Source organism: Lithobates pipiens, unplaced genomic scaffold, assembly GCF_037356315.1.
Source record: "Lithobates pipiens isolate NorthernLeopardFrog02 unplaced genomic scaffold, aLitPip1_a1.2 Scaffold_16, whole genome shotgun sequence".
In the NCBI taxonomy this organism is placed as follows: Eukaryota; Metazoa; Chordata; class Amphibia; order Anura; family Ranidae; genus Lithobates; species Lithobates pipiens.
The window spans coordinates 377,153,259-377,177,360 of record NW_027507748.1 but is presented as its reverse complement, the minus strand read 5'-3'; the positions used below and the strand labels follow the sequence as shown (position 1 = coordinate 377,177,360).

Here is a 24,102-nt window from a genome sequence, read left to right as displayed (position 1 = left end):
GAAATGCACACAGACTTTCCTGGCCTGCTTCAGGACATGTAAGCCCGGGTACCTGCCCAAGAACCGCTGCACCACCAGGTTAAGGACGTGAGCTACACAGGGCACATGGGTCAGTTGTCCCTGTCGGAGGGCGTAGAGGAGGTTGGTGCCATTGTCGCAAACCACCATCCTCATCCAGTGAGAGAGAATGAGGAGGATGAAGAGGGCTTGGTCATCCATGCACCGCGTCCACGACCAGCACTTTTGTCTCTAGACACAGAGCCTGCTTGCCCTCTTTTATCGGCTCGCGCCTGTCTGCCTCTCCTTGCTGGCCTTCCAGATATGGTAATGGCCTGAAGGGAGTTGGGAAAAACAGCAATTTGGTAGTGTATATTGTGCTGGAGGCACACACAACTTCCAATAACTCCTGCAGATGGCTCAAATAGAGAAGAGCTATGTAGGTGGATATAGCGGTGTGTACTGGGTTCAGAGCACGCAGACAGCACGCACAAGCTCCTACCGCTGACTGCAAGCTCTATTTAAAACGAGCAAGATAGTTTGCTATATAGGTGGATATAGCGGTGTGTACTGGGTTCAGAGCACGCAGACAGCACGCACAAGCTCCTACCACTGACTGCAAGCTCTATTTAAAACGAGCAAGGTAGTTTGCTATATAGGTGGATATAGCAGCGTGTACTGGGTTCAGAGCACGCAGACAGCATGCACAAGCTCCTACCGCTGACTGCAAGCTCTATTTAAAACGAGCAAGACAGTTTGCTATATAGGTGGATATAGCGGTGTGTACTGGGTTCAGAGCACGCAGACAGCACGCACAAGCTCCTACCGCTGACTGCAAGCTCTATTTAAAACGAGCAAGATAGTTTGCTATATAGGTGGATATAGAGGTGTGTACTGGGTTCAGAGCACGCAGACAGCACGCACAAGCTCCTACCGTTGACTGCAAGCTCTATTTAAAACGAGCAAGATAGTTTGCTATATAGGTGGATATAGCGGTGTGTACTGGGTTCAGAGCACGCAGACAGCACGCACAAGCTCCTAACACTGACTGCAAGCTCTATTATAAAAGATAGATATATCGCTAGCTATATAGGTGAATATAGCGGTGTATACTGCGGTCAGGGCACGCAGACAAAAACCACTACAGAAGAGCAAGAACGAAAATCGGCCGATAACGATCGGTGTATACTGTGTTGAAGGTACACAGAACACCCACTAACTGCTTCAGACGCCAACACACTACACAAGGCCGCCGCGCTGGCGGCCTTATATAGTGTGGGGCGTGTACTACACAGCCTGAGCTATGATTGGCCACAGGCATCCTGCCTGTGGCCAATCATGGCTCTCCTCGCTGCCGGCGCTGTGATTGGCCAAGCATGCGGGGTCACAGTGCATGCTTGGCCAATCATGAGCCAGCAATGCACTGCGCCATCGCAGTGCATTGTGGGCCGTGAGCGCCACACGAATTTGGCGCAAACGGCCCATAACGTTCAGAAATTCGCCAAACGGGCGAACAGCCGATGTTCGAGTCGAACACGAAGCTCATCCCTAGTGTACAGCTAGTAAGTATTTTGTGGCTGAAAATATGACCTGGAGGTTTTTAAGTTTCGCCTGACATTAAAGTCAATGGGGTCCGCCGCGAACCTTGTGGTTTGCGAACTTTTGACCGTGTTCGCGGTTCACATTTGCGGAACGTCCCGTCATAAGTTCGTCCATCACTACTCCTAGGTTTGGAGGCTGGTACTCTGTTGAGCCCGAGGGAGCCAAAAGGGTACCCCTGGTGAGGATGGGTGCTACACTGGTCTAGCCAGGGGCCCGGGTCAACCTGGCCTTTTGGCTAGGATTGATGTGGTCTCTGTTCCTGTCAGCGTCCAGGGGAAGAGCTGTCACCCTGACCTTTGGGTGGGTGAGGGTGTTGCCATGCAAATCCACTGGTATGATGGGGGCCTGGAAGGCTAGTATTGGTGGAGGCCGTAACCGCCACATGCTGTTCTCCTGAGAAAACCATAAGGGCTCGCTATCTGGCAGGGACAGAGGTTGCATTGGTCTGGCTGAGGGCCAGGCCTGAAAGAAGCCCATTGTGCATGTGCCCCTGGAGTGGCGTAACTTCAATGTGAGTAAGGGTCATTTTGTGTTGCGGCACCAATGTCACTGCATTACCACACATTTTTTTCACACCTGCCTCTTGGGCCAGGCCTTTTGGCTGGAACCAGAGGAATTTTTATTCCCGGCCGAAGTACCAGCCATTGCATTGCACAATGGTCACTTTCACTTCCTCTCTCCACTTCCTTCTCCCACTCTATCGATTGTCCTGTTTGTCACTCTTTTGTCTTTTTCTGTTGTTGTGTACACTTTTGTCTCACATTTGACTGGTAGGGTGGAGGTCCTCAGGCATGCCCTGAACGTCTTGGGAGGGGGTGGACATGGCACATTGGCTTGGTTCATCCTCTCTAATGGGGTCTCCCTTCGGGGGAGCCCCAACTAGTACTTGGATGGGTCTGTTTCGGCAGACCTTCCAAAGAATGGGGTCCGTTTGGTTTCAGCCAGATGGACCAAGTGAGTACCTCAGTCCCCCTCTGGAGCCTAATGCCCCGGGGGATCAGGGTCAAGGTCCTACTTCTTTGGAGGACTATGTGTAAACCCTTTGCACTTTTTGTGTAACACTATTTATGGGTGTGCACTTTTTTTTGCAACTTTGTGGAGTTTTTGAAGTGTATTCACACACTACAGACTTAAAAGAAAAACACACTGACCCACACTGACCTACCTAACCCACACTGACATGTACTGACACACACTGACCTACCTGACACACACTGACATGCACTGACACAAACTGACCTACCTGACATACACTGACCTACCTGACTCACACTGACCTGCACTTTCTGGCATACCGTGGACTCTCGAGCGCATGTGTGGGAGTGATGTTGTCATGGCTCCGACCAATCACATAAGCTGGAGCGAGCAAACCCAGAAGAAAGATTGGGGGAATATGTCAGCTGTCTCAGCGCTGACAGTACTGCACTGGAGGGCTTTGTTCCAAGGTGAGTATTACATAATGTGCTAGTATGCCATGCATGGAGTTCACCAGAGCTTCACCAGAGCTTCACAGGTTGCCACTGGAGTCCTCTTCCACTCCTCCATGATGACATCATGGAGCTGGTGGATGTTAGAGACCTTGCGCTCCTCCACCTTCCATTTAAGGATGCCCCACAGATGCTCAATAGGGTTTAGGCCTAAAGACATGCTTGTCCAGTCCATCACCTTTACCCTCAGCTTCTTTAGCAAAGCAGTGGTCCTCTTTGAGGTGTGTTTGGGCTTGTTATCATGTTGGAATACTGCCCTGCAGCCCAGTCTCCGAAGAGACATGTTGGCATTCATGGTTCCTCGATGAATAGTAGATCCCCAGTGCAGGCAGCACTCATGCAGCATCAGACCATGACACTCTCACCACCATGCTTGACTGTAGACAAGACACACTTGTCTTTGTACTCCTCACCTGGTTGCCGCCACACACGTTTGAAACCATCTGAACCAAATACGTTTATCTTGGTCTCATCAGACCACAGGACATAGTTCCAGTAATCAATGTCCTTAGTTTACTTGTCTTCAGCAAACTGTTTGTGGGCTTTCATGTGCATCATCTTAAAAAGAGGCTTCCTGTCAGGTCACCTGAGGCCAGGTGACAGATGCACACCGTTGAGGTCAGGAGTGCACCGCTAAAGTAGTGGACCCTATGGTTGACTGCTGCGGATGAAGCTCTTGGTGGTTCAGGAAAGAAGGTCCACTGGAGCACCAACACGGATCCTACTGGGAGCTAGAGCATAAGATTCCCCAGGGTGCAGAGTCTAAGAGCCAACAGGTGTTCACCAGAGCCTCTAGGGGTGAGGATGGACTGCGCTGCAAGTGGCTCCAGGTCATGGCCCCCAGGGTCTCTCAGCTCATGCTCACAGTAGGCTAAAGGAGGATAGAGAGGAATCAGCAGCCCAGGACCACAAGGGATAGTCAAGAGATAAGCCAAAGGTCGGGGCAACTAGCAGACAAAGATAGACAGAGAACACGCCAAGGGTCAGGGTAACAAGCAGGCAGGGATAGTCAAAGAACAAGCCAGGATCGGCAACAAACATAGAGTACATGGCAAGCAGGTAACAGGAAACCAGACACGCAATATTGCTCGGGCAAGACAGGCTTAGACAGCACAGTGTATCCTTGAGGCTAGGGTGGAGCCACCCTGAGGGAAGATTACTTAACCATGCAGGTGTGAGAGTACAGGTCCAAGGCTGCTACACAGACATAGATAAGGTGACAGACAGGACATGAAGGTATTACTGGTGATTCATGACACTTGCTTCTGGGAAGACAGCCATGCAGACCAGTTTGATGCAGTGTGCGGTGTATGGTCTGAGCACTGACAGGCTGACCCCCCCCCCATCCTCTGCAGCAATGTTGGCAGCACTCATACGTCAATTTCCCAAAGACAACCTCTGGATATGACGCCGTGCACCCAACTTCTTTGGTCGACTATGGCAAGGCCTGTTCTGAGTGGAACCTGTCCTGTTGAACCGCTGTATTGTCTTGGCCACCATGCTGCAACTCAGGTTCAGGGTCTTGGCAATCTTCTTATAGCCTAGGCCATCTTTATGTAGAGCAACGATTCTTTTTTTCAGATCCTCAGAGAGTTAGTGGCCATGAGGTGCCATGTTGAACTTCCAGTGACCAGTATGAGAGAGTGAGAGCGATAACACCAAATTTAACACACCTGCTCCCCATTCACATCTGAGACCTTCTAACACTAATGAGTCACATGACACCATTGAGGGAAAATGGCTAATTGGGCCCAATTTGGACATTTTCACTTAGGGGTGTACTCACTTTTGTTGCCAGTGGTTTAGACATTAATGGCTGTGTGTTGAGTTATTTTGAGGGGACAGCAAATTGACACTGTTATACAAGCTGTACACTCACTACTTTACATTGTAGCAAAGTGTCATTTCTTCAGTGTTGTCACATGAAAAGATATAATAAAAGATTTACAAAAAAATGTGAGGGGTGTACTCACTTTTGTGAGTACTGTAGATCAGCAAAGTGTAGGTTGCAGTTCTATACATAATTTTTTTTACTTTATTGTTTATTTTATTGTAGATGATCAGTGTCCTCATATACATCAGCAAATCACAGGTTGCAGTTCTATACACAATTAACACCCGATACCATTATTTTTTTGTAGACCAAATAAAAATTTCCTATATAAAGCAAGAGAAAATTTCCTCTGTCACAATTGCACTAATACGGCTGCAATCACATTAACTATATAAAGCAACACATCCCATGTTGCAGTTCTGTACACAGTTATCCTGCCCTGATATCTCCACTGTATGTTATCTTGCATTCTGTGTCGTCTAAAGTAATAACATGAGCAATGAATGATCATGAATGTCAGGAGGAATGGAAATGTCAGCCCTGCCCAGTCCGATAGGCTGCCGATCCACACATCCCCGCCTCCACCCACCACTGACAAGGAGGGAAGATGGGAGGAGACCCTTGAACTTCCTCACAGCACGTGACCTCACCGGCCTCCTTCGCAGGGCGCTGCGATTAGCTGCCGGTGAAGGGGGGCGTGTCAGATGGCCGCAATTGGTGGTAGTGGGTAATCAGGAAGTGGCGCTGGGTTGCACACAAGTGAGCTGTTCCCCGCTCGGGGTGAGATGACTTCCTCAGGGCTCCGCGATTGTTTGCGGGAATGGGAAGAGCTGCAGAAGCATTACAATGAGAGCCAGGTAAGTGATCGCCTGTCATCTACGGATGGTGTACGCTGCGCCGTGTGACTCTGGCTCCGCCCCCGCTTTTTAGTGATTGGCGGAGCCGCCGTAGCATACTGCCATATGGCGAGGGTCAGAGGAGGAAGTCGCCATGGCAACTGTGGCGTGCAGATATGTGTGTTAGTATACAGGGGCTGATTCATTATTTCTGCACGTATGTAGGCTTTCATGGGTCACACTGATCTCTATGACAAATCCTATGGAGTACATTTCTACAATTTATGTTCGTATCATTGCTAAAGCAGAGGCAAATACAGGTTTGCCCCCCCCCCCCAAAAATCGACTCCACTGATAACCTTTGGGGTGGGCGTCACTGAAATGTAAGGTGTCAGCCCTGCCTAGTTGTCTTTTGCTGAACTGCAGAATTCTCTCTCTCATATATTTATATTTATTTTTGCTAGAAAATTACATAGAACCCCCAAACATTTTATATTTATATATATATATATATATATATATATATATATATATATATTTTTTTTTTTTTAAGCAAAGACCCTAGAGAATACAATGACAGTTGCTGCAACTTTTTATCTCGCACGGTACATGCGCAGCAATTTCTCGAACGCAATTTTTTGGGCAAAGAAACAGTTTTGCGCTTTAAAAAAAAAAAAAAAACAGTTAAGTTAGCCCAATTTTTTTGCATAATGTGCACACGCTCGTGGAATGGCGCCAAAGTTCGGTACTTAAAAATCCCCCATAGGTGATGTTTGAATTTTTTTTTTTTTTTTTACTGGTTTGATGTTTTCAGTTACAGAGGAGATCTAGGGACAAAATTATTGATCTCACTCTAATGTTCGCGTCGATACCTCACATGTGTGGTTTGAACACCATTTTTTTTTATATGTGGGCCGGACTTACGTATGCGTTTGCTTCTGTGTACGGGGACAGGGGCGCTCTAAATTTAATTTTTTTGTTATTTTTATACTTTCTTTTTTTAACACTTCTATTCCTATTACAAGGAATGTAAACATCTCTTGTAATAGGAATATGACATGGCAGATCCTCTTTACAGTGAGATATATGGTCAGTAAGACCCTGCATCTCACCTATAGGCTGGGAAGCCTGAAATAATAAAAATAAACCAATCGCCGCTTCCCAGCCGAAGCAGCGCTGTTTTTTTTAATACAGAGGCCGGGCTTGACGTCGTAACATTGCGCCCGGCCTCCGATGATCATAGAGACACCGGCGACCATCTGGTCCACCGGAAATCTCTATGATCAACATCTGGGGCCGGCGGATCCTCTGTCTGACTCACCGATCACAGCAATGAGTCGGTAGAAGCGGTGGGAGGGGGGGAGCGATCAAGCAATGGAACATCCGCTATGATCATTCTTATGGTATAGGGAATCGCCTGCTGAAACCGGCAATATCTGAATGATGTCTGTAGCTACAGGCATCATTCAGATATACCTGCTCAAAGTCTTTCACGTTATATGACAGCGGGCGGCCGTGAGGAGGTTAAAGGGGTAGTTCCTCTTTACAGCAAAATGAAAAGGTGGACTAACACTGTACACCCTCCCAGCCCCCCTGGTCTGGAGTTGCTGAGCAATCAGTCTCCACTGAACCATTTCAGCTATCCAGGGATTTGAGATCCCCACAAATCTCTCTTCTCTGTGCCACACATCTGGGACAGATCAGATTGATTCTGACTGGCCAGCACCGTCACCCACTCCCTCCTTCCCCACCCATCAAAATGCCAATTACATTTTCAAATTAGCTTTTCCATTTCATTAACCACTTGCTAACTGCCAACAGTACATTTGCTGCTGGCAGGCAGCTCCCCTAGGCACCGTGATGTACCTGTACCTCTCGGTGCTCATTCGCACTATGCCACTCTCTTGGGGCACACTTTGCAACCTTTGTGTCCACTGGGCTCAGCAGATTTTGGTATCAGCCATTGTGAATGACTCAGATACCATGTGATCACAAAACACATTGTAAACAATTAATGATGGGCTTGGGCGTGATCCGATCAAGCCTGCCAGGAAGCCGGCACTGCACACCGCCAATCCTAGGCAGCATGTGTATGTGCAGCTGCCGGCCGGGAAATGTGATGGCCTCCTGGCAGGCTCGATCCGAAAACATGCCCGAACCCATCACTATAAACAATAAGAATAGAATCCATTCATGGCGTCATTGTTTACCTCTGTGTGTTTGATCTGTTATTGGTCACCAGTGATCACAAGGTACCTGGCCAATCACAGCACCCTGTACCATGTGATAGCTGTGGGACAATCACAGCATTCACAGTAGTAAATAGTGAGCGATGAATGAAAACAATTTTTATGAACGGTCATAAATGGCTAATGCAGTGATGATCACTGCAAGCAATCAGTGTAAAAAAAATTACTAAACTACTCTTGATAACAGTATGTAAAAACAAAAAACAAAAAGAAAACATTAAAAAAAAAAATTGAATAAAATGATTTTGTTTATTTAATATATATATTTTTTGTTTATTTGCTTCTACATACTATTACCAGTCAGTGTCCTTGATCACTGCCACACCAGTCATATGATGACGCTGTATTGCACTGGTAACAGCATGTAAAAAATAAAAATTGTTAAAGGAAAAACATTTTTATTTCATTTATTATTTTTCCAAAAAAGTGTGACAAATTACAACTTCAAAAAACTTGCCATGCATCTTATTAAATACCTTGGACTAATTTCCAAAAAGGGATCTTGTGGGTGATATTTGTGCCGTCCTACCATTTTCGGGCCTCGAGTAATGAAATTGGCCATTGGTACATTAGGACTCACAGATTTACGTATATATACACCATAGTTTGTGGACTTTATAAATTTCACACAAACTAATATACACTGACTTATACTAAATGTAGCAGAATATGTTTTTGCCTAAATTTATGAAGAAAGATTGATTTGTTGCAAAAATGTATAACAGAAACTAAGAATACACCCCCCCCCCCCCCCATTTTTTAAGAAAGCTTAATTTGTTTGTTAAAAAAAAATTGATGTAAATTTTATTTGGGTACAGTGTTGCCTGACTGAGCAAGTTAAAGTAGCACAGTGCTGAATAGCAAAAGACGCCCTGGTCATGAAGGAGGTAAAACCTTTCAGAAGTCAAGTGGTTAAATACCATATTTTAGATCTAGGGTCTCTGTTTCTCAATGCAGTGTAGGTGGATCATGTCTGTACACGGCTTCCTGAAAACATCCCACCACTCTGCTAAAGTACTCTTCCCATGAGATCATATTGATCAACTTGATACCTTTAGCCTGCCCATACATGGTTTGAATCACTTCGAATGGTGTATGGCCTGCCTTAGTCTTAAAGTAGAGAGCTGGTTCTTGGGAGTATTTATGGAAATGCCACAATGGTTGGATATCCATTTAGAGGATTTGGTGGGCAGACCACCCTAGGTAACACCTCCATGATTGAAAGAACTGAAATCCAATGAATAAACCAGAGGTGGAGGAAAAGGCTAGACGGTACTGGATGTTCCTCCTGCCCAGAAATGATGTGACCACTATGGGGGAGATTTACTAAAACTGGTGAACACCGAATCTGGTGCAGCTGCTTAAACAGGAACTGGTCCCCTATTTTGTAAACACTATAACTTTTGCACAAACCAATCAATAAATGCGTGTTGCAATTTTTTTTTTTTTTTTTAACCAACAATATGTAGAAGAATATGCATCGGCCTAAACTGAAGGGGGGGGGACATTTTTTTTTTTTTTTTTGGGGGGGATATTTATTATAGCAAAATGTAAAAAATATTGCTTTTTTTTTTTTTCTTTTCAAAATTGCAGGGCTGATCAAATACCACAAAAGAAAGCTCTGTTTGTTTGAGGGAAAAAAAGGATGTAAATTTTGTTTGGAGCCACATCGCATGACCGCGCAAGTTAAAGTGACGCAGTGCCAAATCGTAACTTCCTGTCCCACTTCTTCCTTCTGCCCACGGAACCGCCTAGGTGACTCCTCCTCTCCCCTAGGCAGTCCCTCCCTCTCGGCAATCTTCTGGGACATGTGACAGGTCCCAGAAGATTGCCTGTCCACTGGGAAAGCGCAGCGTGACTCTCGCATGCACATTGCGCACCCAGCCGTGAAGCTGCAAGCTGTCACGGCCAGGTGCCCACAGTTCCAATGGATCCAATGGATGGGCCGCATCGCTGGGCCGTGGAACAGGTAAGTGTCTGTTTATTAAAAGTCAGCAGCTAAACTTTTTGTAGCTGCTGACTTTTAATAAAAAAAAAAAAAAAAAAGCCTGGAACTCCGATTTAAGTGTGTTCTAACTGTAGGGGGGATGGGCTACCAGGGACATGACAGAGATCACTGTTCCCGATCACTGGGAACAATAGATCTGATCTGTCACTATGACTAGACAGAACAGGGAAATGCCTTGTTTACATGGCAGATCCCCATTCTGCCTGTATACAAGGCAATCGCGGGTCGCCGGTAGAGATGGAATCCGCCCGTCCCACGGGGCACTCTCCTGCAGCGTGCAGCAGGAGTGAGTGCCCGCCCACGCCACCGTACAGCTAAGGTGATTCGTGCAGGAGTGCCATACTGTCGCCATGAAGGTGGGCGATCAGGAAGAGGTTAATATGTGTTGGGTTTTAAAGTGATGAGGTGACAATCCTATCCTGATCACATGTAAACAGACTTGCCCAGTGCTGATAACTGGCAAGGCTATCAGCACACTTTTTACACTGATAAACAGGGTACTGGTCATCTGTGTCCTGATTATCGGTGCAGACCCATCAGTGCAGCTTGTCTGTGCCACCCATCAGTGACTATCAGTGTAGTTTAATCAGAAACCATTAATGCAACCTCAGCGCACATCAGTGAGGAGGAAAATTATTTAATTGCAAAATCTTATATCAGAATCTTTAGCACCCCCTCTTTAGCAACCAGCTTTATACAGTGTACATACATTTTTTACATACATAAAAAAATGCACTGAAAAACATGCCTGAAAAACACATCAGACGCAGCCGCATAGATGGGAAACTAAACTGAAAGCAACACAAAACTGGTCTTTTTTTTCCCCTTTTTGACCTAAAAAAACAAACAAAAACGAAACAAAAAAAAACACCCCACTAGTGCTCGAAAAAGCGTTGCAAAAGCCCTGCTAAAACGCCACCAAAGAAAGGGGGCTGTATGCTATTTCGCCATTGCAATATCTGGCAGCTTACCATGAACTAGACCAAAGCTCGACTCTTTCACGTCCCCACGCCCCTCTGGCACAACCCGCAGTTGCCTGAAATGTCATCCATTACTGATCATACCCTTTAGTTGGAGAGGGGTGTCATCTACAGTGCCTTGCGAAAGTATTCGGCCCCCTTGAACTTTTCAACCTTTTGCCACATTTCAGGCTTCAAACATAAAGATATAAAATTTAAATTTTTTGTGAAGAATCACCAACAAGTGGGACACAATTGTGAAGTGGAACGAAATCTATTGGATTTTTGAAACTTTTTTAACTAATAAAAAAATGAAAAGTGGGGCGTGCAAAATTATTCGGCCCCCTTGCGTTAATACTTTGTAGAGCCACCTTTTGCTGCGATTACAGCTGCAAGTCGCTTGGGGTATGTCTCTATCAGTTTTGCACATCGAGAGACTGAAATTCTTGCCCATTCTTCCTTGCAAAACAGCTTGAGCTCAGTGGGGTTGGATGGAGAGCGTTTGTGAACAGCAGTTTTCAGCTCTTTCCACAGATTCTCGATTGGATTCAGGTCTGGACTTTGACTTGGCCATTCTAACACCTGGATACGTTTATTTGTGAACCATTCCTTTGTAGATTTTGCTGTATGTTTGGGATCATTGTTTTGTTGGAAGATAAATCTCCGTCCCAGTTTCAGGTCTTTTGCAGACTCCAACAGGTTTTCATCCAGAATGGTCCTGTATTTGGCTGCATCCATCTTCCCCTCAATTTTAACCACCTTCCCTGTCCCTGCTGAAGAAAAGTAGGCCCAAACCATGATGCTGCCACCACCATGTTTGACAGTGGGGATGGTGTGTTGAGGGTGATGTGCTGTGTTGCTTTTACGCCAAACATATCGTTTTGCATTGTGGGCAAAAAGTTAGATTTTTGGTTTCATCTGACCAGAGCACCTTCTTCCACATGTTTGGTGCGTCTCCCAGGTGGCTTGTGGCAAACTTTAGACGAGACTTTTTATGGATATCTTTGAGAGATGGCTTTCTTCTTGCCACTCTTCCATAAAGGCCAGATTTGTGCAGTGTACGACTGATTGTTGTCCTATGGACAGACTCTCCCACCTCAGCTGTAGTTCTCTGCAGTTCATCCAGAGTGATCATGGGCCTCTTGGCTGCATCTCTGATCAGTCTTCTCCTTGTCTGAGCTGAAAGTTTAGAGGGACGGCCAGGTCTTGGTAGATTTGCAGTGGTCTGATACTCCTTCCATTTCAAAATGATCGCTTGCACAGTGCTCCTTGGGATGTTTAAAGCTTGGGAAATCTTTTTGTATCCAAATCCGGCTTTAAACTTCTCCACAACAGTATTACGGACCTGCCTGGTGTGTTCCTTGGTCTTCATGATACTCTCTGCACTTTCAACAGAACCCTGAGACTATCACAGAGCAGGTGCATTTATACAGAGACTTGATTACACACAGGTGGATTCTATTTATCCCCATCAGTCATTTAGGACAACATTGGATCATTCAGAGATCCTCGCTGAACTTCTGGAGTGAGTTTGCTGCACTGAAAGTAAAGGGGCCGAATAATTTTGCACGCACCACTTTTCAGTTTTTTATTTGCTAAAAAAGTTTAAAATATCCAATAGATTTCGTTCCACTTCACAATTGTGTCCCACTTGTTGGTGCTTCTTCACAAAAAATTAAAATTTTATATCTTTATGTTTTGAAGCCTGAAATGTGGCAAAAGGTTGAAAAGTTCAAGGGTGCCGAATACTTTCGCAAGGCACTGTACCTTTCACAAGTGGTGGCCAATGGAACGGTTAAGTCATTCCAAGAGCTCAAAGAGGGATTTGGATTACTCAACCATATGTTTTTCCAGTACCTCCAACTCTGGCATACTCTCTCAATGCTCAGTTCCATGACTCCATCCCTAACCTGGAACCCCTCCATTCTAAGAAACTTATCTTGTTTTATATATAATATTACACAGGACCTATCAGGACCTATTCATCTCTCAAAGTGCAGGCCGGGCTGTAACCCCAAGGGCACCTTTTATCATTTACTATGGTCCTGCCCTTCTCTTCAGGGATAGTGGGCACAGATGGTCACATTTCTCCACGACCAAAAGGGATCCCCACGACCAAAAGGGATCCCCCTTGTTACTATGCCCAAGACAGTGTATACCGGGCCTCCTGTCTACCCCTGAGAAAGAACAAATATCTGAATACCTTCTTGCAGAAAACACTTTTTACAGCTAGACAGCATGTTGCCAATGACCAGGATTGGGGAGTCCCCTCCGACCATCCGGGCTGTTAACAACACTCTCCCTACAAAAAAGTGCTATATATGCATATGGGTTGTCCTAATAAATACAACAAGATTTGGGACACATGGCTGGAGGAGGCCTCTATCTGTGACACATAGAGAGTCTATATTAAGCAATACTGCACCCTATTGTTGTTGTGGGATGCGCCCCTTCGATTGTGTTTCCAGACGAATAATTCTAATACACTTGGTCACATATACTAGCAGAGGTGGTGTGCTTCATTTTTCTATTTTCTTTTTTTTTTTTTGTACTTTCTTATGCCCTGTTGATCTCATAAGGTACATGTCAATCACTCAAAATCCATACTGGTTTACACCGGTCTTATTATGTTACTCGTTGCTTTATGATTATAGTGCATGTTGCACTTACTGTTTGTACGACTCCTTTCTATACACAAGCTCAAAAAAACTATGCTTTCTTGACCATAAAAGGCAAAAATGCTGCTAAAGCACTGCAAAAATGACTGGCAATGTTTTAGCGCCGCTTCAGTGATAAAGGGGTCTAAATATAATTTGACACCAACGATTGGGCACTATTCTTCCAATGCCAATGGCAGGACACTATTCTCTACTGACCAAAAGTGCTATGTACTTCCATGGTTTACTCCCATGGACTCTGGGGAATTTTCTACTCCTGGGGAACCACAGATCAACCCCCCTAATGTCTGAAGGACAATAATTTGGCATTTTGTTTATAATCTTTGGAGACCCCTGGTCTAGTACAACACTAAATTTTGTCCAAATCTAGAACTAAAGTGGATTAAGTAACCATTACTCTCTAATTGAAAGGATTTAGGTCCCTTACACATGGGACAGGCTCCATTGGAGTCTGCCTGATCAGCGGGGATTCTGTCCACTAATCCCAATTGAGCAGGTGGATGGTTGGTCCATGTCTGCTCTGCTTATGCAGAGCAGATGTAGCCCACTCTGCTCTATGGGTGGTCAGATGTAAACAGACCATCTGTCTGGCCACACCTGACTTCCATCTGATCAGATCCACCAGACTGATGGGGAACGGATCCCCATCCATCTGCTTTTAGCGTACACGATCAGATCAGATGTCAGCAGGTGTCAACAGACACATGTCTGCTCCATAGAGGAAACTGGAGGGTCTGATTGGGTCCATCTGAAGCACTGACAGGTGTACCCAACCTGGACTCGATCGGTCCGCCCATGTGAAAAGATCCTAACTGCACTTTGTATTATTGGACTAGTAAAACTGTAAAAAAGTCCTAACCTAAAAATACAAAGAATAAAAGAAATGCTGTTTATCTCTGCCCACAATTGTAACTACAATGTAAATTTTTAGGTATAAGGAATGACTCATCCTCTCTATTCTCGTGATGCACCTAGGGGCATTGGGAGTTTCCATCCACCTTTCTTTGTTCCAGAACCTTCTCTTGTATTTTTCATAACATGAAATAAAAAAATCCAAAAAGCGTGTGGTAATCCTTCATTGGTGTCAGTAGGAGGAATAGTGCCCCCGTCATTGGTGTCAGTAGGAGGAATAGTGCCCCCGTCATTGGTGTCAGTAGGAGGAATAGTGCCCCCGTCATTGGTGTCAGTAGGAGGAATAGTGCCCCTGTCATTGGTGTCAGTAGGAGGAATAGTGCCCCTGTCATTGGTGTCAGTAGGAGGAATAGTGCCCCCGTCATTGGTGTCAGTAGGAGGAAAAAGTGCCCCCCGTCATTGGTGTCAGTAGGAGGAAAAAGTGCCCCCCGTCATTGGTGTCAGTAGGAGGAAAAAGTGCCCCCCGTCATTGGTGTCAGTAGGAGGAAAAAGTGCCCCCCGTCATTGTTGTTAGTAGGAGGAAAAAGTGCCCCCCGTCATTGGTGTCAGTAGGAGGAAAAAGTGCCCCCCGTCATTGGTGTCAGGAGGAAAAAGTGCCCCCCGTCATTGGTGTCAGTAGGAGGAAAAAGTGCCCCCCGTCATTGGTGTCAGTAGGAGGAAAAAGTGCCCCCCGTCATTGGTGTCAGTAGGAGGAAAAAGTGCCCCCCGTCATTGGTGTCAGTAGGAGGAAAAAGTGCCCCCCGTCATTGGTGTCAGTAGGAGGAAAAAGTGCCCCCCGTCATTGTTGTTAGTAGGAGGAAAAAGTGCCCCCCGTCATTGGTGTCAGTAGGAGGAAAAAGTGCCCCCCGTCATTGGTGTCAGGAGGAAAAAGTGCCCCCCGTCATTGGTGTCAGTAGGAGGAAAAAGTGCCCCCCGTCATTGGTGTCAGTAGGAGGAAAAAGTGCCCCCCGTCATTGGTGTCAGTAGGAGGAAAAAGTGCCCCCCGTCATTGGTGTCAGTAGGAGGAAAAAGTGCCCCCCGTCATTGGTGTCAGTAGGAGGAAAAAGTGCCCCCCGTCATTGGTGTCAGTAGGAGGAAAAAGTGCCCCCCGTCATTGGTGTCAGTAGGAGGAAAAAGTGCCCCCCGTCATTGGTGTCAGTAGGAGGAAAAAGTGCCCCCCGTCATTGGTGTCAGTAGGAGGAAAAAGTGCCCCCCGTCATTGGTGTCAGTAGGAGGAAAAAGTGCCCCCCGTCATTGGTGTCAGTAGGAGGAAAAAGTGCCCCCCGTCATTGGTGTCAGTAGGAGGAAAAAGTGCCCCCGTCATTGGTGTCAGTAGGAGGAATAGTGCCCCCCGTCATTGGTGTCAGTGGGAGGAATAGTGCCCCCCCCCGTCATTGGTGTCAGTGGGAGGAATAGTGCCCCCCCCCCCCCCGTCATTGGTGTCAGTGGGAGGAATAGTGCCCCCCCGTCATTGGTGTCAGTGGGAGGAATAGTGCCCCCCCGTCATTGGTGTCAGTGGGAGGAATAGTGCCCCCCCCCCCGTCATTGGTGTCAGTGGGAGGAATAGTGCCCCCCCGTCATTGGTGTCAGTGGGAGGAATAGTGCCCCCCCGTCATTGGTGTCAGTGGGAGGAATAGTGCCCCCCCCCCCCCCCCCGTCATTGGTGTCAGTGGGAGGAATAGTGCCCCCCCCTGTCATTGATGTCAGTGGGAGGAATAGTGCCCCCCCCCCCCCCTGTCATTGGTGTCAGTGGGAGGAATAGTGCCCCCGTCATTGGTGTCAGTGAGAGGAATGGTGCCCCACTGTTGCTGTCATTGGTGGAGAATAGTGCCCCAATGGCTGGACAAAAGCAAACAAAGGTCCACATCAAGCATCCAGGCCACAGTTTGGAGACCACTGCTCTAGACCTTAGCATAATATGTCTGCACTATACAAACATGGAAGATAAAATACATTCAAACATATATTAGTCCTGTAAAAAATATCTTGTGGAAAAGTTTAAGTGATAGCAGATTGTGCATATGTCATGTCTTGTACGTGTCTCACTGAATGAGGCCTGAGTGCTTATCATATTAGGATTCATTACTGGTATAAAGGTCACTGTTTCAGCAAGCACCCATTACGCCACGATTTGCCTAACTATATTGTTCAGTCTAGTCATCCGTTTACCTAAACAAGTAGTTTTAAATATTAACAATAATTTTGCAATATATCTTACTTCTAATGGGATCAGCGCTATATTTCCCACAATTAAAAATCTATAACCTTGTGGTAACCTTTGCACTTTTTGGAAGAACATAATCTTTTGAGGTTTCTAATTATTATCTTCAACAGAAAAGACAAAAATTAACTATTGCACCGTCTATAAAGTGCTAGCTCATTGGTGAGCCGATTATCCTCGGGAGGAAGACGGAGGTAACGTAGTGATACAGCCAGGCACTGATAGATGTCTGCCACACATGCACTTTGGCCTCAATATTCCTCTCTTATGCAGTTGCACAAGGACACGGCAATATCTTCACAAAGGGCACCAGGGCTGTGAGAATGCCATCTACTAATCTCTGCTGCAGCCATTGGGCAGAAGTATCCCGCTCTTGTGATGGGGGCTCGTCTTACACCTCGCCTTTATATAGCACAGCGCTAGTATTTAGAATGCCATTTAAATATATTCTCTCCAAGGGTCACTTTGGAAGATCGTGTACAGGGCTTTTTTTTCTGTGCTCAATTTAAACATATACGAGATTGCTATGCTGTACCTTGCAAAGTAGTAAAATGTATATTAACCACTTCAGCTACAGAAGGTTTTAGCCCCCCTTTCTGAGCAGGCCAGTATTTACGATGCGGCACAGCTGTGCTTTAACTGACGATAGTGTGGTATTGATGTCCCCACAAATAGTTTTCTTTTGGTGGGATTTGATCACTTCCGTGTTTTTTATTTTTTTATTTTTTTTGGGCTATAAACAAAAAAAAACAAAAAATGACGATAAAAAAATAAAAAATAATAATGTGTGTGTGTGTGTATAATATATAAATTTACAAAACTGCTACAAAACACATCCAATAAAAAATTAAATTTCTTCATCAGTTTGTAATCTGCTACATATCTTTGGTAAAAAAAAAAAAATCCAAAAAGCGTATATTGATTGGTTTGTGCAAAAGTTATAGTGTCTGCACCAGCTCATCCCCCACAGTTATTACCTTTTTTGTTTCCACTTGACCCTCCCTTCTAGATTGTAAGCTCTAACGAGCAGGGCCCTCTGATCCCTCTTGTATTGATTGTATTGTAACTGTATAAATCCTGCATTATAATAATACAAACTATGGGATAGATTTATGGACTTTTTTTTATTTTATTGTTTTTACTAGTAATGGCGGCGATCTCGTGTGTGTGTGTGTGTGTGTGTGTGTGTGTGTGTGTGTGTTTGTGTTTTTTTTTTTTTTTTTTTATTTATTTTATTTTTTTATTTTGTGAGACACTGCAGCAGACAAAGGGGTTAACATCAGGGGCGATCAAAGGGTTAAGTGTGCTCCTAGGGAATGCTTTCTAACTGTGTGGGTGATGGACTGACTGGAGGAAGAGGCAGATCTGTGTTCCTGATTAGCAGGAAGGCAAGATCTCTCTCTTACTGTGACAGAATGACAGTTTGCCTTGTTTAAATAGACAGAGCGCCGATATGCCTCTCCTGTGAACGATCACGAGTGGCCGGCAGCCATCGCGGCCGCCGCACCCCGCTTATTGACTCCCGCTCTGTCCAATCACATTGGGAGTGGGGCTCCGGTGGCGTGCGCGCCCTAGAGATAATCTGAGGAATCACGTACAGGTACGTGATTTTGCGCTTAAGGGCCGCCCTGTTGCAGTATATGTATGTGGGGAGGTTCTTAAGTGAGTTAAAAAATGTACTTAACCACTTCCCGACCAGCGTACGACGATGTACGTCGACAGAATGGCACGGGCAGGCATATTGGCGTACAGGTACGTCCGATATTCAATGCCGCCCTGCCATCGGGAGCGCGCCACCGGCGGCGCACTCCCGCGCTGGTCGGGACCCCCATGAGTCCGGTCGTGGGACCCGCGGACTCGATCGCCGCGGGCATCCCCGCGATCGTCTCACGGAGCGGCCGAATGGAGGAAATGCCGAGTAAACAGCATTTCTCCATTCTGCCTAGCAACTAGTGACGCTGATCTCTGCTCCATGTGATTGGCGCAGAGATCAGTGTTCACTAAATGAAAGCCCAACCCCCCCACAGTTAGTAACACACCCCTAGGAACACTTAACCCCTACACTGCCACCCACTGGTTAACCCCTTCACTGCCAGTGTCATTTACACAGGAATCACTGCATTTATATAGCAGTGATTACTGTATAAATGACAATGGTCCCAAAAATGTCCGATGGGTCCCCCACAATGTCGCAGTCACAATAAAAATCGCTGATCGCCGCCATTACTAGTAAAAAAAAAAATAATAAAAAATTATTAATAAAAATGCTATAAAACTATCCCTAGTTTGTAAACGCTATAACTTTTGCGCAAACCAATAATCGCTTATTGCGATTTTTTTTTTTTTTTTACCAAAAATATGTAGAAGAATACGTATCGGCCTAAACTGAGGGAAAAAACATTTTTTTATATATTTTTGGGGGATATTTATTATAACAAAAGGTAAAAAATAATGCGTTTTTTTTCAAAATTGTTGCTCTATTTTTGTTTATAGCGCAAAAAATAAAAACCACAGGGGTGATCAAATACCACCAAAAGAAAGCTCTATTTGTGGGAAAAAAAGGACGTCAATTTTGTTTGGGAGCCACGTCGCACGACCGCGCAATTGTCAGTTAAAGCGACGCAGTGCCGAATCGCAAAAAGTGATCTGGTATTTGACCAGCAAAATGGTCCGGTCTGCAAGTGGTTAAAAGATGCTCAACTGAGGTGGGCACATTGTGAGATTAGTTACTACTGATGTTATTAGCACACAATGAAGTTGTGTAGACCTAAAACTAGGGATGCACCGAATGGGTTTTTTGGTGCCGAAACCGATACCGAAAATGAAAAATACACTAGGCCGAAAACCGAAACTGATACTGAAACAGCACCGATACCGAAAATGACTGTTTTTAAAAAATATTTTATACAGGAGGTAGTCAGAGACTGGCGACATGGTTCAGGAGGTGGCCAGAGACTGGCGACATGGTTCAGGAGGTGGCCAGAGACTGGCGACATGGTTCAGGAGGTGGCCAGAGACTGGCGACATGGTTCAGGAGGTGGCCAGAGACTGGCGACATGGTTCAGGAGGTGGCCAGAGACTGGCGACATGGTTCAGGAGGTGGCCAGAGACTGGCGACATGGTTCAGGAGGTGGCCAGAGACTGGCGACATGGTTCAGGAGGTGGCCAGAGACTGGCGACATGGTTCAGGAGGTGGCCAGAGACTGGCGACATGGTTCAGGAGGTGGCCAGAGACTGGCGACATGGTTCAGGAGGTGGCCAGAGACTGGCGACATGGTACAGGAGGTGGCCAGAGACTGGCGACATGGTACAGGAGGTGGCCAGAGACTGGCGACATGGTAAAAGAGATAAGTGTGGCGTCCCCTCGTGCAGCCAGTGTTTGTGTCCCCTCGTGCAGCCAGTGATGCAGAAAGAGAGGAGAGCCGCCTCTGCCGTCTGGATCAATAGAGCGCCGGGAACATCACAGCTTTAATTTCAATAGCTGTGTGTTCCCCCGTCGCGCGCCGCCGCATACAGCCCCTCCCCCTTGTCTGGGGGAACTGTGATAGACAGACAGATCCCCTGTCCAATCTGGACGGGTGATCTGTCTATCACAGTTCCCCGAACGAGGGGGAGGGGCTGTATGCGACGGCGCACGACGAGGGAACACACAGCTATTAAAATTAAAGCTGTGATGTTCCCGGCGCTCTATTGATCCAGACGGCAGAGGCGGCCTTCCTGCGCTATACACCTCCCGTGATGGGCGGCACCAGGGGCGGGGGCGGAGCTCCGCCCCGCCCCATTTTCGGCTCAATCATCGGCCGTTTTTTCCTTTCGGCAAATTGCCGAAAGGGCCATTTTTGCCCGATATGTTTCGGCGGCCGAAATTTCGATGCATCCCTACCTAAAACACATTTCTATGAGCTGGTAGACTAATGGCTATTTGTCCAGCTCAAGATATGGTCCACTTTTTTTTCATTATTTTTTTTTCTATTTGTTTAGAAGTCATACAGTGGAATATTATAATTGAAATCATGTTTTTGAACTTCTAAAACATGAGGTATCATAAAATACACAATGTATTGGCATGATATTCTGTAGATTAAAATATATTTTGATTACAGTCAGAAGGGGTGGAAATTCTTTTGGTCTTTCAAACTAATTGTTCTGTATGTGAATGATTTAAGAATCCTTTTTCAGTGGTCTAAATGGCTGCCTTCAGTCAGATGTCCCCAGCCAAGCATGTGAGATAGGGACCTTAGATTGTGTGCTCTTTGAGGGTAGAGACTGATTTTAAATGTACAATAAACACTCACTTTATTAGGTACACCTGTTCAATTGCTTGGTAACACAAATTGCTAATCGGCCAATTGCATGGCAGCAACTCAATGCATTTAGGCATCTAAATGTGGTGAAGATGACTTGCTGAAGCTCAAACCGAGCATCAGAAAGGTGTTGCGAAGGTTCGTGTTTTTTCACCTTAATGCATGCTATGCACTATGTCAATATGGACCAAAATCTCTGAGGAATGTTTCCAACACCTTGTTGAATCTATGCTATGGAGAATTAAGGCGGTTCTGAAGGCAAAAGGGGGTCCAACCCGTTTTACTTACCTGTAAAGGGGACACTCTTTCTCTACACAGGCTCCCTGCTCTTGATTGGATAGATTGATAGCAGCGCAGCCATTGGCTCCCGCTACTGTCGATCAAATCCAATGAAGCGGGCACCGGGGGAGGGGCCCAAATCCTGCATTTGGCCTCTATGGATATGGAATGCTGGACTCAGGAGCATGCCCGCAAGGTAACCCTCGGGAGAGCGCTTCTCCTAAGGGGTTGGTGGAAAATTTGTATTTTGTCAATATCAAAAGTTCATCTCAATACTTTGTTATATATCCTTTGTTGGCAATGACAGAGGTCAAATGTTTTCTGTAAGTCTTCACAAGGTTGTCACACACTGTTGCTGGTATGTTGGCCCATTCCTCCATGAAGATCTCCTCTAGAGCAGTGATGTTTTGGGGATGTTGCTGGGCATCACAGACTTTCAACTCCCTCCAAAGGTTTTCTATGGGGTTGAGATCTGGAGACTGGCTAGGCCACTCCGGAACTTTGAAATGTTTCTTATAAAGCCACTCCTTCGTTGCCCGGGCGGTATGTTTGGGATCGTTGTCATGCTGAAAGACCCAGCCACGTTTCATCGTCGATGCCCTTGCTGATGGGAGGAGGTTTGCACTCAAAATCTCACGATACATGGCCCCCTTCATTCTTCCATGTACACGGATCAGTCGCCCTGTTCCCTTTGCAGAGAAACGGCCCCAAAGCATGATTTTGCCACCCCCATGCTTCACAGTAGGTATGGTGGTCTTTGGTTGCAACTCAGCATTCTCTCCTCCAAACACAATGAGTTGTGTTTCTACCAAACATTTCTACTTTGGTTTCATCTGATCATATGACATTCTCCCAGTCCTCTTCTGGATCATCCAAATGCTCTCTAGCAAACCTCCAGACGGGCCCGGACATTTACTGGCTTAAGCAGGGGGACACGTCTGGCACTGAAGGATCTGAGTCCATTTCTTTCTTCCATTTTCTAATTATTGCTCCCACAGTTTGATTTCTTCACACCAAGCTGCTTGCCTATTGCAGATTCAGTCTTCCCAGCCTGGTGCAGGTCTACAATTTTGTTTCTGGTGTCCTTCCACAGCTCTTTGGTCTTCACTGCTGACCTGATCGACTCCATGCGAAAGGAGCAGATCTCAGGAACTGATTTAGATTCTTTAGATCTAGAATGGGTCTGACATCTCCATTTGGTTTTGGTACCGTAAAGCAGTTTTGAATAAAACCCAGAGCCTTGCTCTTCTATGGGGATTTGTATGATCGCCCCCCTGAGCCAGTAATCGCTCTAGTGCTGAAACAGAGATTGCCTTTACCCTGGATCTTGTTTGACCTCAGAAAATAAGATGGTGGAAACTCCTGAAATTCTAGATTGTACCCTAGGGACACTGTGATGATGACACATCTGTCCTGAATTTCCTCTTGCCAGACTTCTGAGTATTGCACAAGTCTTCCCCCCACTCAAGTCTTCCCCCCCGAGGAGGGGCGCCCCTTCACGATGAGGCTTTAGAATTCTGCTTTGCAGGTTTCCGCCCCCAGACATCAGTGCATATATTTTGCAAACATCTCCTAAACCGCGACAGCACTTTGTTTTTTGTTTTTTTTGTTTGGTACAGACAACCTTAAAAATTGACAACTCCAATTAGAAGCTAAACAAAGTTCTGTTAAGCATGCCAAAGAGAGCAATGGGCATGACCAGATGGTGTCCAATAATAGGAGTGGCCTAAAAGAGGATGATTAAACAGAACTACCTCGTAAATAAGCATAGTGGCTGCTTGAGTGAGTGTGCATTGCCATGCCCTTGATGCTTAGCTTCATAGTGCAGCAATTTTAGCGTGACATGTCAAGTTTCACAGGCGGCATCACCTGTCAAGCTTGCCTGTTGAGCTCAATGTGGCTGGGCGTATTAGGACGACTGCCTAATGGACATCTTTTTGCCCGCCCCTTGAGTCTTGTTCTCCAGATCAGACTGTTCCTGAATTGTTGACGAAATCTTGTGTTCACCTAAACTCTGCTGGATATCATTTTGGATCCTGCAGGATCTTTACCTTCCTGAAAGATCTGGGACAGACCAGTTGACCTACTCCCTATGCAGGATAGCATTGTGTGTATAATTTATGACCACACTGTATCAAGGTATTGCCTTTTGGATTTCCTCAACTGACGATCCCCACCATAAAAGGTGAGGGTTCAGCACATGAGTGCCCCTCCTTTCCTCCTTGGAAAGAAGTGTCCATTGCTGGAAAGTAAGCAGGCAGAACACACGGTTGCCCTGCTGCAGATTTCCCCCTAAAGGAGTTGGTGTAAATCAAGAGGCCTTCATGTGACTTGTTCACCAGGAGATAGGTGCTCTTTCTGTGGCCGAGGTTCAGGGCAAGTCTCCATAGAGTTTCTCCTTTTTTCTTATTCTATATCAGGTGAATATTTCTAGGATTCCTATCCCTCACTCCTTGGAGTATTATGCCTTTTACATGGATCAGTTGGATGATTCTTATGTTTGATAACTGGTTAGGCAGGTTTTCAGTGTGGCTATCACACCCCAGAAACACCTGTGGGTGTTGATTGGAAGAAGGCCCACTTGTCCTTCTGGTCCTGATGTCTTTGTGCACTGGTTTGAGTTAAGGTATACCCTTCATCGCTGCCTATCTTGTATGCGAATGTTGTTAATCACCCTTACCTGTTCTTCAAGAGGATTCGGGGTTAGTACCCTTTAATTTTTTCACCCTAAGGATATTTTCCCCTGTATCCAATTAG

At 45.9% G+C, this 24,102-nt stretch overlaps 1 protein-coding gene across 3 annotated transcripts in view; it reads left to right on the top strand.

Moving 5' to 3' along the window:
* The first annotated feature begins 5,601 nt into the window (after positions 1-5,601).
* Positions 5,602-24,102, top strand: part of TMEM120A (transmembrane protein 120A) — a 48,671-nt gene continuing 30,170 nt past the window's right edge. For 2 of the 3 annotated variants that reach the window (XM_077482188.1, XM_077482186.1), the window contains exon 1: positions 5,602-5,777. In XM_077482188.1, the coding sequence (XP_077338314.1) occupies positions 5,706-5,777 (72 nt within the window). In that variant the 5' untranslated portion in view covers positions 5,602-5,705. The remainder of the gene's footprint in view (positions 5,778-24,102) is intronic. The other variant, XM_077482185.1, reaches the window with a different exon arrangement.